Source organism: Orycteropus afer, unplaced genomic scaffold (genome assembly GCF_000298275.1).
Source record: "Orycteropus afer afer isolate SDZICR_OR568_19922 unplaced genomic scaffold, OryAfe1.0 scaffold00018, whole genome shotgun sequence".
Lineage (NCBI taxonomy): Eukaryota > Metazoa > Chordata > Mammalia > Tubulidentata > Orycteropodidae > Orycteropus > Orycteropus afer.
In genome coordinates this window covers 1277457-1294100 of record NW_006921605.1, presented here as the reverse complement: position 1 = coordinate 1294100, position 16644 = coordinate 1277457, and the positions used below count along the sequence as shown (strand labels likewise).

The 16644-nt window shown below is 59.0% G+C and overlaps 3 protein-coding genes across 3 annotated transcripts in view; 1 reads left to right on the top strand and 2 right to left on the bottom strand.

Moving 5' to 3' along the window:
- Positions 1 to 852, bottom strand: part of RFNG (RFNG O-fucosylpeptide 3-beta-N-acetylglucosaminyltransferase) — a 4045-nt gene extending 3193 nt beyond the window's left edge. Inside the window, exon 1 of the mRNA XM_007959799.2 lies at positions 288 to 852. Within this exon, the coding sequence (XP_007957990.2) occupies positions 288 to 852 (565 nt within the window). The remainder of the gene's footprint in view (positions 1 to 287) is intronic.
- GPS1 (G protein pathway suppressor 1) lies at positions 352 to 4174 on the top strand. The gene is made up of 14 exons (XM_007959561.1): positions 352 to 411; positions 933 to 1025; positions 1218 to 1399; positions 1800 to 1964; positions 2041 to 2176; positions 2250 to 2327; positions 2424 to 2484; positions 2798 to 2883; positions 3072 to 3166; positions 3313 to 3418; positions 3504 to 3584; positions 3668 to 3805; positions 3882 to 4016; positions 4100 to 4174. The coding sequence occupies exons 2-14, from the start codon at positions 948 to 950 to the stop codon at positions 4172 to 4174; spliced, it is 1416 nt and encodes a 471-aa protein (XP_007957752.1). The 5' UTR covers positions 352 to 411; positions 933 to 947.
- Positions 4175 to 4845: 671 nt separating this feature from the next.
- Positions 4846 to 9713, bottom strand: DUS1L (dihydrouridine synthase 1 like). Its single transcript, XM_007959798.1, has 13 exons — positions 9477 to 9713; positions 9142 to 9250; positions 8331 to 8381; positions 7922 to 8034; positions 7556 to 7638; positions 7372 to 7475; positions 6942 to 7086; positions 6704 to 6800; positions 6529 to 6617; positions 5945 to 6093; positions 5421 to 5458; positions 5073 to 5148; positions 4846 to 4985 (listed from the first exon to the last, which is right to left on the bottom strand). Exons 1-13 carry the CDS (start codon positions 9711 to 9713, stop codon positions 4846 to 4848), a joined length of 1431 nt encoding a protein of 476 aa, XP_007957989.1.
- Between the last annotated feature and the right edge of the window lie 6931 nt (positions 9714 to 16644).

Here is a 16644-nt window from a genome sequence, read left to right as displayed (position 1 = left end):
CCTCCGGAGGCCCGATCGTGCGGGGTCGGGCCGTGCCCGGGGCTACGCGGTGAGCGTGCGCCCCGCGGGCCTGAGCGCGTCCTGCCGCCCTGCGCCGTGGCCCCCGTGCCTAGGACCGGGCCACTGTGCCGTTGGCGGCTGCGCCTCCGGGCCGGGGCCCGCCCGACTCTGCCCTCCCCTCCCGGCCCAGCCCGGGGACGGGCGCTCGGTGCCCGCCGCTAGCGCTCATTCTCCCTTCAGCAGCCGGCTAGCTGTGTGTCAGGGTCGGGGGTGCAGAAAGTCAGGACGGCATGAGAAGTAGCTCGGGCCGCGCTCGGCCGCAGCTCCCAGCGGCAGGGCCGACCCCTGCCGGGCGCAGCGGGGGACTGCAGCCTGAGCGTCGGGCTGTCGGCCTGTGCTCTGCTCCTCGAGGTACCTCCCAGGCCGCGCCGAGCACAGGCCCGGACGGCGCTTCCCTAGGCTGCACAGGCTGGGGCTCGAGGTCTCCTGTGGGCGCGGCATCGGGCCTTGCTCCGGCTTGCCTCTGGAGCGGGCACCCGGGCCGTGGGGTTCCCCGAGCTGGGACCGTTCGCTCCCCACCCTGCACTGCTGCTCCGGCTGCTCGGGACACGTTCCGGGACGTTCCGGGCCCCTTACCTCCTGGGTTAAGGTGTCACGCTTCTTAATGGCTTTGAGGAAACCATGCCAGGACCCTGCCTGGGTAGGGGAGCCTCGTGGCCTGTGGAACTGCCTTGGAATTAGGCTGGGGCTTCCCTCTTGAGGCCCGGAGACTCTGGGAGCCGGGGGGTTGTGGAGGGTACAGGGGCGCAGCAGTGAGAGTGGGGCCACTGCGCCTGTGAGGGCCGAGGGCATCTGTTCGTGGGAGGCAGTGAGGGTCTGTACAGCAACCCCAGCCTTGCCTGCGTGAGCTGCCAAGGTGCTTGTGTTTTCAGGGGGCGGTGGAGCCCATGCAGATTGACGTGGACCCCCAGGAGGACCCCCAGAATGCACCTGATGTTAATTACGTGGTGGAGAACCCCACCCTGGTAGGAAGTACAGGGTGTCCCCTGGTGGGAGGCATTCAGGCTGTGCCATTCAGACAGTGCCTGCTCGGGTCTTTCTGACCCACCCCCCTTGATATTTGGAAACCCCTCTTCTCCCCCCACCCAAGTCTCCCTAGCATCTGGGCAGTCGGGTCCTGGGTCTGAGCCCCCTCCTTATGCTCCTGTGCACCCCAGGACCTGGAGCAGTATGCAGCCAGCTACAGTGGCCTGATGCGTATCGAGCGGCTACAGTTCATTGCTGACCACTGTCCCCCGCTGCGGGTGGAAGCCCTGAAGATGGCCCTGTCTTTCGTGCAGAGGACCTTCAACGTGGACATGTACGAGGAGGTCCACCGCAAGCTGTCGGAGGCTACCAGGTGAGCCGGTGGCTGGGGGACAGCAGACAGCTGCTGGCCGTGTCTGGTGGGCCCACCTGGAGGTGACATGGCTCCACACCCTGGTCAGAAAAGGGGCAGATGCAGAAAAAACCAACACCTAACCTTTCTGCTGAGAGTTCAGCGCACGTATATGTGTGCAGGTGTGCACACACACACACGTATGTGCTTAGTTCTCTGGTTCCCGGAGAAGGGTTGTGTGGCGGTGAATTCTCACTCGGCCAGGCTGCAGGGCACGCTTTCCCTGAGTGCTCCCCCACCAGGGACTGGGCCCTGCTAGCACAGGGCCTGATGCATACTGGGTGCCCTTCCAGTGGGCGGGGGGCAGTTCAGGGGACGAGTGGGAAGTGCCTGCAGGCTGTGACCTCTGAGTCCTTCCCAGGGAGATGCAGCACGTCCCTGACGCCATCCCCGACAGTGGTGTGGAGCCCCCGCCCCTGGACGCGGCCTGGGTGGAGGCCACACGCAAAAAGGCTCTGCTGAAGCTGGAGAAGCTGGACACGGACCTGAAGAACTACAAGGGGAACTCCATCAAGGAGAGCATCAGGTGCCGGCCGGCAGGGGAGGCGGGTGGGCAGGTGGGCTGCCGGCCGGAGGCTGGGGGCTCACGCAGGGGCTTGCAGGCGTGGTCACGATGACCTGGGGGACCACTACCTTGACTGCGGGGACCTCAGCAACGCCCTCAAGTGCTACTCACGGGCCCGTGACTACTGCACCAGCGCGAAGCACGTCATCAACATGTGTCTCAATGTTATCAAGGTGGGCCCCCTGGCGGAGGCGGGCCTGTGGGCGGCGAGGGCTCCGGGCTCAGGCCGCTTGCTCTGCCCGGCAGGTCAGCGTCTACCTGCAGAACTGGTCTCACGTGCTGAGTTACGTTAGCAAGGCCGAGTCCACCCCTGAGATTGCTGAGGTAACGGGACCCTGCTCTGCTGCCCCCTTCCGACTGGGATGGGGGGTCGCCGTGGGAAGGGCACTGCTCACTCCCATGTGTGACCTCCCCCTGCAGCAGCGTGGGGAGCGGGACAGCCAGACCCAGGCCATACTCACAAAGCTCAAGTGTGCCGCAGGTGAGGGGCCGGGTCGGAGGTTGGGGCTCGGGCTCTGTAGAGTCCCTGCTTGGGGTGGTGCCGTCTGTAGGTATAGGTGACACCTGTGTGCCTCAGGACCACGTGGAGGGGTTTGGGCTCCTTTTGTGATGGTGACAGCTTCACTGAAGGCGTCCTTCAGTCATGGGGCTGTGCTGCTGCTGTCCCCAGTGTCCCTGATGCTGAAGAGTGGCATGGGGGCCAGGCACGTGGTGCCGCTGGCCACCGAGCCCCTCCTGCACACAGACACTCCGGCTGCCCCCTCACGCTCTCCCGGGGCCCTCTCTGCTCCCAGGCCTGGCCGAGCTGGCTGCCCGGAAGTACAAGCAGGCTGCCAAGTGCTTCCTGCTTGCCTCCTTTGACCACTGCGACTTCCCCGAGGTGAGGGGCCTGGCTGGGCCTTGCCTTGCGCTGGGCCTTGCGCGGTGTGGGTGGGCTCTGGGGGTTGGAGTCTCCCCTCGGGGGACACGTAGGCGCTCTCTGAGCTGGCTACACAAGATCCTGCCCTTGTTCTGGGACTTGTCCCAATCACCCTCCTGCTTCTGGACTGACCACCCTCTTGCTCTCAGCTGCTTTCCCCTAGCAACGTGGCTGTCTACGGGGGCCTGTGTGCCCTGGCCACCTTTGACCGCCAGGAGCTTCAGCGCAACGTCATCTCCAGCAGGTGGGTAGCCCTTTCCCAGCCCTGTTGTCCCTTCTGCTTGGAACTGATGGCCAGGTTGCCTCTGGTGGCCCCTGCAGCCCAGTGCCCTGTCCTCGGCTCAGCAGGGCAGGACAGGGTACATGCTCTGAGCTGTGTGGCCCCTGTAGCTCCTTCAAGCTGTTCCTGGAGCTGGAGCCCCAGGTACGGGACATCATCTTCAAGTTCTACGAGTCCAAGTATGCCTCATGTCTCAAGATGCTGGATGAGATGCAGGTGAGGACAGGGCTAGGGTAGGACAGTGTGTGCTCCTGGGGCCACGCGGCAGCTACAGCCAACCCTGACTGGTCTCATACCCCAGGACAACCTCCTCTTGGATATGTACCTTGCTCCCCACGTCAGGACCCTATATACCCAGATCCGCAACCGTGCCCTCATCCAGGTAAGAAGGGAACAGGCGGGCAGGCCCTGCAAACAGCCCCACAGCCAGTGGAGGCCGTGGCTGCTGACTTCTCTGCCTTGCAGTATTTCAGTCCCTACGTGTCGGCAGACATGCGCAAAATGGCCACTGCCTTCAACACCACGGTGGCCGAGCTGGAGGACGAGCTGACCCAACTGATCTTGGAGGGGCTCATCAACGCGCGGATCGATTCTCACAGCAAGGTGGGCGGTGGAGGGGTGAGGGGGCCTTGGCCCTGGGGGCGGGCCCTCCAGCCCGGCTGAGGCCAGATTCCTGCAGATCCTGCATGCGCGGGACGTGGACCAGCGCAGCACCACCTTTGAGAAGTCCCTCCTGATGGGCAAGGAGTTCCAGCGTCGGGCCAAGGCCATGATCCTGCGCGCTGCAGTGCTGCGCAACCAGATCCATGTCAAGGTGGGCGGGGCCGGTCCCCCCATGTGGGCGGGGTGGGGCGGGGCGGAGCCCAGGCTGAGCCAGCCTCCCCGCCTTTCCCTCAGTCTCCTCCGCGAGAAGGAAGCCAGGGGGAGCTCACGCCTGCCAACAGCCAGTCCCGGATGAGCACCAACATGTGAGGCTCCTGTCCCCCTGCACGTGAAGCCTGGTGCCATGGAGGCCCGCTCCCTCCCTCCAGCTGTGCATCCCCTTCCTACGCCATTTGGAGTTTAGATGAGTTGTAGCAGCGTGTTACTGATTAAAGCGCCCCTCCCTACTCCTCTGGCTCCTCCCCTTCTTGTTTGGTGGGGCATCTATGGGTCCAGCTCCTGGTGGGCAGGTGTGGTGCCCCGTGGGAGGAATCTAGGCAGCATGGCCCTTGGGCTCTGCAGTGCCCTCCAGGGCCACAAAGTCACTGGCTCAGAGCTGGCCTGCCTGCACAGGACAAGTACCCAGTGGGGGCCCCAGACAGCATACAGCTGGACCGGTTGAGGGAGGACCAGAGAGAGAGCAAAGGTCCCACCCCCACACCACCCCCAGAGGCTCTCTGGCCTGGGCGTCGGGCAGTCACACCCGCTGGGCTCTGTACAGGGCTTGGGCAGGGTTTATTGTTTACTCCAAATAGACTCTAGAGGTGGAAGGACAGGGCAGGGCCAGATTGGGGCCTGCTCACTGATGTCCCAAGGCCCTGGCTCGGGCAGCTGGCACACTGCTGTCCATGTTACACAGCAGGGGATCCCTGAGTAAAGGTGTGTGCTTGGGGAGCCACGTCTGGGTCCCGGCAGCAGTCCTATCCAGGCTCCAGCTGGCCTCAAGCCCTGGCACTGCTCACGACTTCAGGGAAGCCACCTGGTCCTCCAGACCCCGGTGGGGGTGGCTCCTGCAGCCTGGGCTGGTCCCCCTTCCGGGCCAGAGACTTTTCCAACTTGGTCTTGAACAGCAGCCCGTGACCTGGGGGGTAGAGGGAGGTGAGCCTGTGCTGGGCCCTAGCTGGGGCTCCCCTTCCTGCCAGCTGAGGACGACCCGCGTGGCCCTTACCTGGGCAGTCCGCACACTCCCTGAAAGCTCTCTTCTTGCAGCAGCCCCGGCACAGGTTAAACACGCACCTGTTGCCCTGGACACGGGAAGGCTGCTGAGTCCATGTCACCCTCCCCAATATGGCTGCCTACAGGGAGCAGTCCTGGACCCCCCAGCCCCCCCAGGGTCAGCCGGGAGGGGCACAAGGAGTGAACCAGGAGGAGGTAACATGTGAGGGGCTGGGCCCACCCAGTCAGGTACCAGGCGTGAGTATCACCTGCCGCCTCCCCACTGGACCAGGAACTCGGGGCGCTCCATCGTGGCCTGGGACCCTGCCCCTGGGCAGCAGTGCCAGAAGGGCACACTCACCTTGGGGTTTCCACACTGGTCACACTTTGCATATTTGGCTGGAAAAGAAGAAAAAGGAGTTGGGTAGAGCGAGGGGGTGGAGGTGGCCAGGTATCCTTGCCCAAGGCTGGGCCAGGAGGCTCAGGAGGGCAGGGGACAGGCTGGGGACAGGCTGAGGCAGGGGCAGCAAGGAAGAGATGAACTGGGTGGCAGTAGGCAGGAGACAGCCCATCGCCAGAGCTCTGGGTCTCGTGGAGGGGAGAGGTGGCCCCTGGGCTCTAACCACCTCCTCTGGTGCCAGAGCCCAACCCCACCATGCCTGGGGCAGGGATCCTTGCTGCAGACACACATCCCAGGTTTCCCACAGCCTCTACCGACCCTGGTGTGTGCCCAGGGAAAGCCCCACTGTACAGCCCAGTGACTCGAGGAGATTCCGACCATCACAGACAACCAACACGTGGAAGACGAGGCCGCGACAAGCAGCCCCTCGGGCTGGCCTCAGCCCACCCCCTCCCCCAGCCTGATGGGCTGGGCGGGCAGCTTACGCTTGAGCGAGGGGTCAAAGGGCTTGTGGGGGTTCCTCAGCTGTTTCTTCTGCTTGTTCTTGGACAGGACCTCGGGGCGGCCCTCCTCATCCTCCTCCAGGGCTCGCTTGCTGCGGGTCCCACCGTTCTCCTTGCTTCCCTCCCTGGGCCTGATGGGAAAGGCGTGGGCCGAGCTGAGCATGCCTGCGCGCACCGGACCCTGCCAGCTGCTTGCCAGGTACCCAGAGCAGCTCAAGGCCAGGCCGGGGCTTGGTGCCTGGTGCCACGCAGTGAGTTAACAGCACCGAGGCAGGGGCTGCAGCCACAGAGCATGGGACCCGCAGAAGCTGAGGGGCCATGCTGTTGACTCCAGCGGCCAGAGCACCTGGATCAGAGATGACTCAAACCGACAAGTCCCCAGACAAAAGCGAGGTCGACGCGGCACCTGGCTGAGCTGGGCTGGCTCCTGCTGGTGGAGCGCGTGTGGCTGGACACCCCACCTGCAGTGGCCCATCTGCCCTTCCTAGCCTCTTGCTGTCTGGAAGAGGGACAGACCTCAACAGGCAGGGGGAGCTAGGGCAGGCCCTCGCTGGGGGACGGCTCACCCTGGCCTGATGTAGGGCTGGCAGATCCAGTGGAAGAAAGGCAGGCCACCCGCGGGCTTCTCCCCCTCCTTCTGCCTGGACATGTCCTCCTGTAAGAGCCCACAGGCCCCTCAGTCATGGACTGGGGCCCGAGCCCCACCCGTCGTGGTGCCCGGCACCCCCTGCTGGCACCTGCCTGGCACTGCAGCCTCAGGGCCTGGCTCAGCGCAGCCACATCCTCCAGGGTCTTTGCCTTGGCAAGTTCCTCCCGGAGCTGCTGATGGACCTGCAGCCTGGGACAGACACTGTCACGGGGCTGCCCCGCCTGCCACGGCCTGGCCTTTGTCAATCCCCCTGGGGCTGTGACGAGTCAGCCCACAGGCCTGGGGGGCGGTGCAGCAGTGCTGGCCTGGGTGTTGGGAACCCCCACTCACGTGTGGTGCCACAGTTTGAAGAGGTGGGCACGGACGTAGGACAGGGGGCAGGGGTGCTGCCGCACTAGATCCAGGTACTCCTCTGCCAGCTCCCATACAGCAGGACTGCGGCCCTCGAACAGGGCAGGGTTGTGCAGGTTGCCCTCTGAGGGGGGTGGGACACAAGGGCCCCCACCTGGCTCGTAAGGCCACTCCTTGAGCCTGGGGCAGCCAGGGCACCAGCTCCCGCCACCGACCCGCGCTTATGACCCTTGTGCCCCCCCCACCTGCGCTCATGATGCCCCGCACCCCTCACCTGTGCTCATAACGCCCTGCGCCCCCTTACCTGCACTCATAACGCCCTCACAGCCCCTCACCTGCGCTCATAACGCCCTCATGCCCCCTCACCTGCACTGACGCCCTGCGCTCCTGACGCCCTGCGCCCCCTCACCTGCGCTCATGACGCCCTGCACCCCTGTGTCCTGCAGGCAGCGCTCCACATCCCGCAGGGATTGGATGTTCCCGTTGGCAAACACGGGGATGCTCACAGCCTTCCTGTGGAGCGTACAGGCGCTCAGACGTGAGCAGCCCCGGCCCCAGCCCCGCGCCTGCCCACGCACTGCCACCCCACTCACCGCACAGCCCGGATATGTTCCCAGGACGCAGGTCCTGGCAGGGGGCCCTTCTGTTCCTTGGTGCGTCCGTGCACGGTCAGCAGCTGGGACATGGGGCCCGCTCAGTGCCCTCATCCCATACCTGGGGGGAGAGGCCCAGTCCTGCCCTCCTCAGGGGGAAGGGCCCCATGCCCAAGGCAGGGATCATGGATCATCTAGACCTGGGGCTGGTGACGGGTGGAAAGAGGACACCTCCCGGAGAGGGATGGTATGGCCAAGGTGGATGTTGACAGAGGGATCCCAGGGTGCAGTGACTAACACGCTCAGCACAGAGGGGCGTTCCCCCTGCGGCAGGAGCCCCCAACCCCACACGCCCCAGCCTCTCACCTGGCAGCCAGCTTTTTCCAGCATCTGGGCATACTGAACAGTCTTGTCAATTTCTGGGAAGACACGGATTTTGCACGTGACTGGAACAGAGAGCTTCTCATGGGCCAGCAGAACTGGGGACACGGAGAGGAACCTCTGAGGGGCAGCAGGGAAGCAGGGTGTCTGACAGCACTTTTCCCCTGGTCTCCCGAGTCCACGACCACAGGGGTCAGTGCCAGCCTCCCCCTGCGGCAGTCCCTGTGGGCAGGGCCACGACTCTAAAGGGCAGCTGTGACCTCTTCCACAGCACCTTCCCTGTGGGAGGAGACACTCGGCCATGAGGCCCCACCCCTCTGCTGAGCCCCAGGCCCGGTCCCTTTCCTGACAGGCGCAGCCCCGACCAGCACTGTGGCCACACAGGGCAACTCACTCATTCGCTGGAGCAGGTCCCACTCCTCCTGCAAGAAGGCGCCATAGTGGCCTGTGGAGAGCAAGCAGAGCCCACTGGCTACGGCTCAGGGCAGGCAGGTGAAACCACTGCGCCACTGGCCCTCCAGGGCTCGCACAGGCCAGGAGCTCCTCCCCCAGCTCCTCTCAGTTCTGCCAGTCAGCCAGCTGGACCCACTAGTGCACTGTGCTCAGGGCAGGGCCAGCTGCTGTGGTGCCTTCCAGGTGGCCACCTGAGCAAGGCTACTGAGTCACAGTGCAAGCTGAGGCCCGAAGCCCCACGAGGTCAAAGGTTCAGAGAAGAGCTGAGTGGCAGCCAGGGAGAGCTAGGTGCGAGGGCGGTTCCGGTGGCTGACAGTGCACTCGCACCTGGAGAGACGGAGTCTGCTAGAGGCATCCAGTACACCGACTCCTGGGGTGGGGGACACAACACCCCTTTCTCCCTGACATGAGGGAAGCTGCCCGAGGTGCCTGCCTCCTGGATCTGCCTGGTGAGGCCCGACCATCCCGGGGCCACCGTCTACCCCAGAGGCACATCTGGCCAGGCACTGGACTGCCACAGGCTGGGCTGTGCCCACAGGGGCACTGGCACACTCGGGGCGCTGAAGTGGACACCAGAGGAGCACGGGCGAGCCCCGCGGGAAGGCTCGCTCTCAGAAGCCACGCTTGTCTGGGGGATTTGATGACATCCAGTGGGCAGGGGCGTGGCCCTCACCTGAGGGTCCACCAGCTCGGCTGCAGTCGTGCCGCGCACCATCGCCTGGGCGCTGGGCAGGCTCCTGGCACACACTCACCCCTCTTGGCGATCATCTGTGGGCAGCCCAGGTTCAGGTCGATGGCGTCACAGAAGTTCTGAGCCAGAAGAGCCGCCTGCACGAACACCTCCGGGTCGTTGGCACAGAACTGGGGAGGACAGCAAGCAGCAAGGGGCTGAAGGGGCTGCAGGCCCAGGGGCAGCCACGGCAGTGGGTGCGGCGCTGGGAGCAGACGACCTCTGCCGGCTCCAGGTACACCCAGTGACCACAGACCTCCCACGGGCCAGCCCCGCTGCGGCCCAGCCCCACCACCCTCCAATCCAGTTTGAGGCAGGCTGGGGGTCCCACCCACAGGGCTGGTCCCCCAGGCCCACCTGCACGATGAGGGGTCGGTCCTCGGGGCACACCTCGCAGTACAGGTTCTCCTTGCGGTAGTTGGCATCGCGCACGAACACCTGGGCGTGCAGCATGGGCGTGTAGCAGAGCTGCGCCCCGTGGCGCCGGCTTAGCAGCCTCCAGGCCAGCTCACTCTGGTCTACCATGGGGGCCACCACGTGGCGCGCTCCCCCAAGAGTGCGGCTCCAGAACTCAAAGCCCTGAAGTTTGGGCATTGTGTCCACCCTGCAGGAAGGGAGGGGCCAGACCCTCAGACACACCCACCAAGGGCCCAGTGGGGCCGCACCCAACAGGAGCTAAGATTCAGAGACATGATTGAAGGTGGTGCCTACTGATGGGGAGACTGCTGGGCCACAGGGTGGGCAGTATTGTAGCTGTGGGCTAAAACCCTAGTGCGGTCACTGCTGGAGGGCCTTGGCAAGTCACTTGCCCCTCCAGTGTGTAACAAACACATGTACCCTGTAAGACTGAAATGTGGGGTTAAAGAAACCACAGTGGCCTAGCCGAGGCCTGGCTTTGAACTAGAACCACAAATGGGGCCCGACCCGGAAGTGTCTCAGGACCTCCATCCCACAGGAACCCCTGTGGTGGTGATGCCTGGGGCTTGGCCTGTGCTCCCGGCCTGCCGTAGGGACCAGTCGGCTGCCTGGCCGCTCTGTGCACTTGTTGGGGGGGGGGGTCAGGAGGTTGTGCACACGAGTGTTACAAGAGTGGTGATCTAAGGCCATCTTGGTGGGTGAGGAAGGTGTTGTGGGTGTGTGGCTGCAGCCCTCCTTACAGGAAGGCTTCACACCCACGCTCTGGTGGCCCAAGACAGACTCTTGGGCAGAGTTTTTGTGTGCCCAGCCCATCAGCTCCGTGGGAACCATCCCACTCTATGAAGTGTCTTAATAACTGGTGGCCAAGATCCGGTCACAGTACCAACCGGATGGTGAGCAAGGCTTCTTTCCACAGGGGCTCTCGGCAACAGAATAGGGTCGTTCATTAGTAATCGATCAAGGCCCAACTGCTTGTCTGGCTTTTTTGGGGATAATACAATTACAGGGAGAAATCGTCCAAGCCTCCCACGTCCTCTGCAAGGACGCCACCCAAGGCTAGCTAACAAGTTGGATCTCCTTCCTGCACCAAAGGGAGCCATCTTGGGTCAGGGCTCTGACCCCTGGGGCGGCAGGGGACTGCAATGCCCGAGCTGCGGGCCGCTGGCAGGCAGCCCGAGTAGAACTGGTGATGCAAACAGGTTCAAGCCTGCAAGACGTCTGCCTCCCGATGACCTCGCCGGGGAAGCTGGGGGTGGCTCAACCGGGAACTGGGCTGGCAGGCAGGCCCCAGCCCGGAATGCAGACGCCCCTCGGGGGCCCAGTGCGAGCTCCCTCGCTGAGCCCCTCGCCTCTCTGAGGCGGCGCTGACCTGCGACAGGGTCCGCGCTCGGAACCCCAGACCCGCTGGTGCGACGAGGGCTCCGTGAGAATCGCTGCTGCTGCGGTCCCCTCGCCAAGCCCGCCCTCCGCCGCCCCGGTACCCACTTGCCCGCCGCTCCAGGCCTGTGTCACCGCCCGGGATCGCTCCCCCGCCGCTAACCACCCGTATCGCGCCGGGGCCGCCGCCAGACTGACACCCGGCCCATGTCTCTGCGCCGGGGCTGCCGGAAGCCGCGGCCGCCGGAAGGTACCTCCACTAGGGAGGTCCGGGCAGCCCGCGGTGTTGCGGGAAATGCTTCCCCGGGAAACGGCGCCTAGCGGCGGTGAGGCCCGCGATGGAGGTTCCGCGCCATTGGGGGCCGGAGGTCAGGAGCCTAAGCTCCACTGGTCCGGGCGCATCCCGCGGCCAGGGCTCGCAGGGTCTGCCTGGGCACACCGACTGCTCGCTTAGAACGGGACGTTGGACGGTCTGGTAATTATGCCTCCTTCCAATCGAAAGAAAGTCCAGGTCAAGGCCCGCGAGGGGCCTTGGTGGGACCGCGGACGCCGAGGCACAGCCAGGCCCCGCGTCCGTCCGACCGGTTTCCAATCCCGAAGCTCAACCTCCCTAAAGGGACGCCCCCTGGGCCTCGAGCCTCATGAGGGGTGAAGGCCCTTTCCGTTGGCCCAAACACAAGCGCCACCTCAAACCAAGAGAACGGAAGTCCCTGCCACCGAGTGCATCCCACTCACGGCGACCCCTTTGGGTTTCCGAGGGTATCTCTGCGGAAGTAGATGGCCCCGTCTTCCTTCCGGGAGTGGCTGGAGGGTTTGAATCGCCGGCCTTCGGCCTCGCGGTCACACGCCTTAGGCGCAGCGCCACCAGAGCGCCTTCAGTGGCCACCGAAGTGCAGAGGGCGCGTCTGGCAGCCCTCCGTGGCCCGTGCCGCTCGTGGTGACCTCCCTGCCCGCCACTGCCCCTTAGATGACAGTGGCTCCGTGTTCAGACTGTCGTTACCTCATCCCTAAACATTCAGGAATGAAGGATTCTTGTTAGTAGCTGCTGTCCAGTCGATTCTGACAACGACAATGCTACCCACCCACGAAGGCGCCCTGGTGGCGCAGTAGTTAAGCACTGGGCCGCCAGCTGAAGAGTTGGGGCTTCAAACCAACCAGCTGCTCCGCGGGAGAAAGATGGGGCGGTCTGTTTCCTTCCATTCGCAGCCTTGGAAACCCTGTGGGGCAGTTCCATTCTGCCCCATAGAGTTGCTATGAGTCCACCTTACCTTATGGCAAGGGGTTTGCACACTAGAAAAATGATTTTTGAACAGCGATGGCCATCCATGTGTGCTCAGTACGGTAGCCGGTAGCCATGAATGGTGCGCTTGGATATGGTTGGTCCAATTTGAGATGTGCTGTAGGAGTCCTGGTTAAGGTCAGTGGTTAAAGTGCTCATCTGCCAACCAAAAAGTCGGTGGCTTGAACCAGCTGGTCCACAGATGGGACAGTCTGTTTCGGTGAAGGTCCACAGCCTGGGGGAAGTTGTGGGGCTGTTCTGCTCTGTCCTGTGGGTTTTTCTACTAGACACATTGGAGTCAACCGGACAGCAGGGGATCTTTGGGTGTAGGTGTAAAAGATGCGTCTGGGCTTCAAAAACTTGGTAGGAAAGCAAAAGAAGGTAAAATATTCCATTGGGAATTTTTAAAACACTGATGACAAGTTTGTGGTAAAGTGAGTTCTTTTGTGTGGCCTTTGGCCTCCGTTCTTGGGAAAAACGGTTTGAGAGATTTTCTCCCAGAGCTCCAAGGAGTTCGCTTTGCCCCAGTGTTCTACCCCAGAGACGTTGTTACTTTTGTCCAGGTTGATTGACTTTTCCTGGGTAAGTTGTGAACAACTTGGTTTAATACTTTTTGTCTAGTTCTGGGCTGCAACCTGCCCTGTGATTTGTTTATACTTTCAGGGATTGGTCAGTAGATCATGCAAGTAAAGTGACTACAAACCATGCAAATGAAGTATCTATGGTCTACTGAGAGGGGATTGGTCAGCCCTTGCACACACCCCCAATTGGGAGGGGCTCTGCCTTGAAATTGACAAGGCGTTGTGTGTATAAGCAACCAACTCCTGAGCTGTTTCCACGTTAAGAAGCAGGAAGAGAAGTAGCATGAACTGAAAAAAGAAAGAAGAGAGGAGCAGCATAGTGAGAGGCAGTAACAGGACAAGGGCTGTCATCCTGAGGACAGTGAGAAGCCCAGAGTGGCAGAGCCAGCAGCAGCAGGCCTGGAAGGGGCCCAGGGCAAGAAGAGGCTTGTGCTCAGGGAGCCAAGAAGAGGGCTGCACGGTTGAGAGCGGCGGAGAAAGCTGTCCTGCACTGAAGGAGGGAGACTGCCTACATGCCTGTGGTTCTGAGCTGTAGCCTGTTGATCCAGTTCCCAAATGTACCACTTGTTAATAAACCACTTAGTTGTTAGTATGGTCTGTGAGTTCTGTGGGGCCATTATAATGGGTTATCAAACCCAGAAGAGAAGTACAGAGGGTCGTGGGAGGAACGGCTGGTGTCAGAACTGGTCAGGACTTCAGAGGGTAGAGGGCACACACCTCCACATCAAGGGCGTTGGTTGGTGTTCATCCTGCTCTTTATGGCCCCCTTAATTCAACAGGTTCTGATGCTGCTAACACTACCATTTTACAACATTGACATGAGAATAGTTTTGATATGTTGGGTTAGATAAAAATGTATTATTAAAGCTTGTTTTTTTCTGTTTGTTACCTCTTTCAATGTGTCTAGTAGAAAAATTTAAGTAACATACATGAGCTTTCAGGACTGTGGGTGGAGGAGTTTGGCACATCTTCTCCCAAAGAAATAGAGTAAAACTGGATAATAAAAACAACCATTTCAGCACTCTGGAAACTGACCAAAGGTAGACAGCATTTGCAAAGCACTTAATCAATTAAAATAATAATAATAAAAAGGGACGAGAAGTGCTGACACAATAAACTAAGAGCAGTGGGAGTTGGTGAAGTTGAGGCGTGGGGTTGGTGTCATTTTCCCCACTCCGTGGTGATGGTTTACGCTCTGCTGACCTGGGAAGGGGTTGACTTGACTGCAGGGGAAGGAATACCCAAGGAATGTTTGTCACAAACAGTGACGATCTCAGTGGCAAACGGTTGGGGAAAACAAACATTGCAGCTGCCAGAGGCTGTGATACTGGTGGGCACAAGCAACAGTTCAGTCAGAAATTTAATAAGGAAATTCAAAGAGACAGAGTGAACCCTGATGAAGCTCTCACGTGTCCTTGGTGGTCCTGAAGGCAGTGCAAAGGGAAGGCCCAAGCCGTGTGCTCATCCCTGGCTGACTGTGAGGCAGAAGGTAAAAGCCAGGGCCAACGTAGAAGCGGCCTGGACTGTGACTGCCTTCTCCAATCCATATACACAGTGATCTGTACGCTCATTTACAGAGTAAAGGGGAAGCTGGTTCAAGATACTTCAGTACAATCTCTGCCCAATCATTGGCTAAGCTGTACGATCCAGAGGAAAGCCATAGGATGCCAGGCTTATATGTAGAAAATGAATTTTTTAAATATTTAGCAGAGACATCAGTGGCCACACATTGAAGGGGAAAGAGAGGCTCCCAAATTAGTCCAGGCAGGATACTAAAGAAATTAAAAATCAACCAACCAACCCAGCAGCAGCACCACCACCACCTCGTGGAAAGGGGAGAGGCCCAGAATCCAATGTTGCTGCCATTTATTATCTAAAATGTTCAGTATTCCAGAAAAGATTGTGAGACGTGCCAAGAAACAAGAAAGCATAGACTGTATGCAGGGGAAAAGCAGTTAACAGACTCTCGCTGAGGGGACCCAAGTGTGGGACTTGTCAGACAATCCGTGGAGACAGGTGCTACAGATAAGTTCAAAGAACTGAAAGAAACCACATTTAATGGGTTTTTAAGAGTGCGATGACCAGGAGCCTTCAAATAGAGATTATCAATAAAGAGAACTGATTTTCCTTTTTTATAAAAAAAGAGCCAGGTGGAAATTTGGGAGTTAAAAAGTATAACAACTGAAATGAAAACTTCAGGTATGGTCTGACAGAGGAAGAATCAGTGAATCTGAAGATGGATCAGTGAAGGTCATTCAGTCTGAAGACCAGAAAGAACAAACGATGAGGAAAATGAACAGAACTCAGAGGCTTGTGGGACGCCATCAAATGCGCCAAAATACATACAACGAGTTGCAGAGAAAAGGAGAGAGGAACAGGAGCAGCAGAAATGTTTAAAGGAACTTTCCAAACTTGGTGAGAAATGTTCTCTGAGAAGCTCAATAAACTTACCCAATAGAGTAAACACAGAGATTCATCCTAGTCAACCTGTTGAAAGACAAAGACAAAATCTTGAAGGCATGAAGAGAAGAATAACTCCTCGGCCACCTTCCCCTCAAAAAAGGACCCTCTGCTTCAGACCTTATACAACATTAACTCAAAGTGGATCACAAACTTAAAGGTAAAACTACCAAATTTTTAGGGGGGAAAAAAAAACAAAACAGGAAGATATCTTTGAGATGTAGGGATGATGGAGAATTTTTAGACAGAACACCAAAAGCATGACCTGTAAAAGGACACATTGAAAAACTAGATCTCATCAAAATGCAAATCTGCTCTGTGACAGACCAGAAGAAGATGAAAAGACAAGCTGTAGAAGAGAAATATTTCCAAACTCTGTCCAACAAAGGGCTTGAATCTAGAAAATAGTGTTTAAAAAACTGCCCCAAATCAAAAGTACAAATGACCCCAGAGATACTCATATCAAACAAAATAGATTTTAAAACAAAAAGTGTTACAAAAGAGAGACTTTTACAGGGATCAACAGGTTAGTATGTTCAGAAGACACTGTTGTTGTTGTTAGGTGCTGTCGAGTCATTTCTGACTCATAGCGACCCCGTGCACAGCAGAATGAAACACTGCCCAATCCTGCGCCAGCTCCATGATCCCTGCTGTACTTGAGCCCATCACCACAGCCACCGTGTCAATCCATCTCGTTGAAGGCCTCCCCCTCTTTCGTCGACCCTCCACCCTACCAAGCATGACATCCTTCTCCAGGGAATGGTCAGAAGACACTATGATGATAAATATTCATGGACTTAACAACAGAAGCTGTAGTGCCATGGTGGTAAGGCATGTGGCTGGTAACTTGAAGGTGGCTAGTTCAAACCCCCTCCAGCTGCTCTATGGAAGGAAGGTGAGACAATCTACTTCCATAAAGATTGACAGTCTTGGAAACCTAACGAGAGTTGCCATGAGTTGGAATCAACTTGATGACAGTGAGTTTCTTCTTTTTTTTTAAACAAGTATTTATGCACAAAACTACAGAAAGCAAAAGAAAAGTGACAGAAATAAAGCAAGAAATAGATGAATCAACACTAGTTGGTGACTTCAGTACCCGCCCCCTTTCAGTAAGGGATAGAACTAGATGATAGGGCAACAAGGAAATGGAAGACCGAACAACACAATTAAATGATTAGAACAAACACGTCAAACGAACATGCCATACAACCTTTGGAAGTGCATAGGGACGTTCTCCTGGGTAGACCATATGATAAGCCATAAAACATACCTCTCAATGCTTTAAAAAGGATGGAGACAGAGTGTATCCAAGATCGTATATAGGGTTGGCAGACAATGGGCATATAAGTTCATGTGAATGATCAGAATTCCCAGGTGTATAGTAGAGCTGACAAGGGGCAAGGTTATGGTC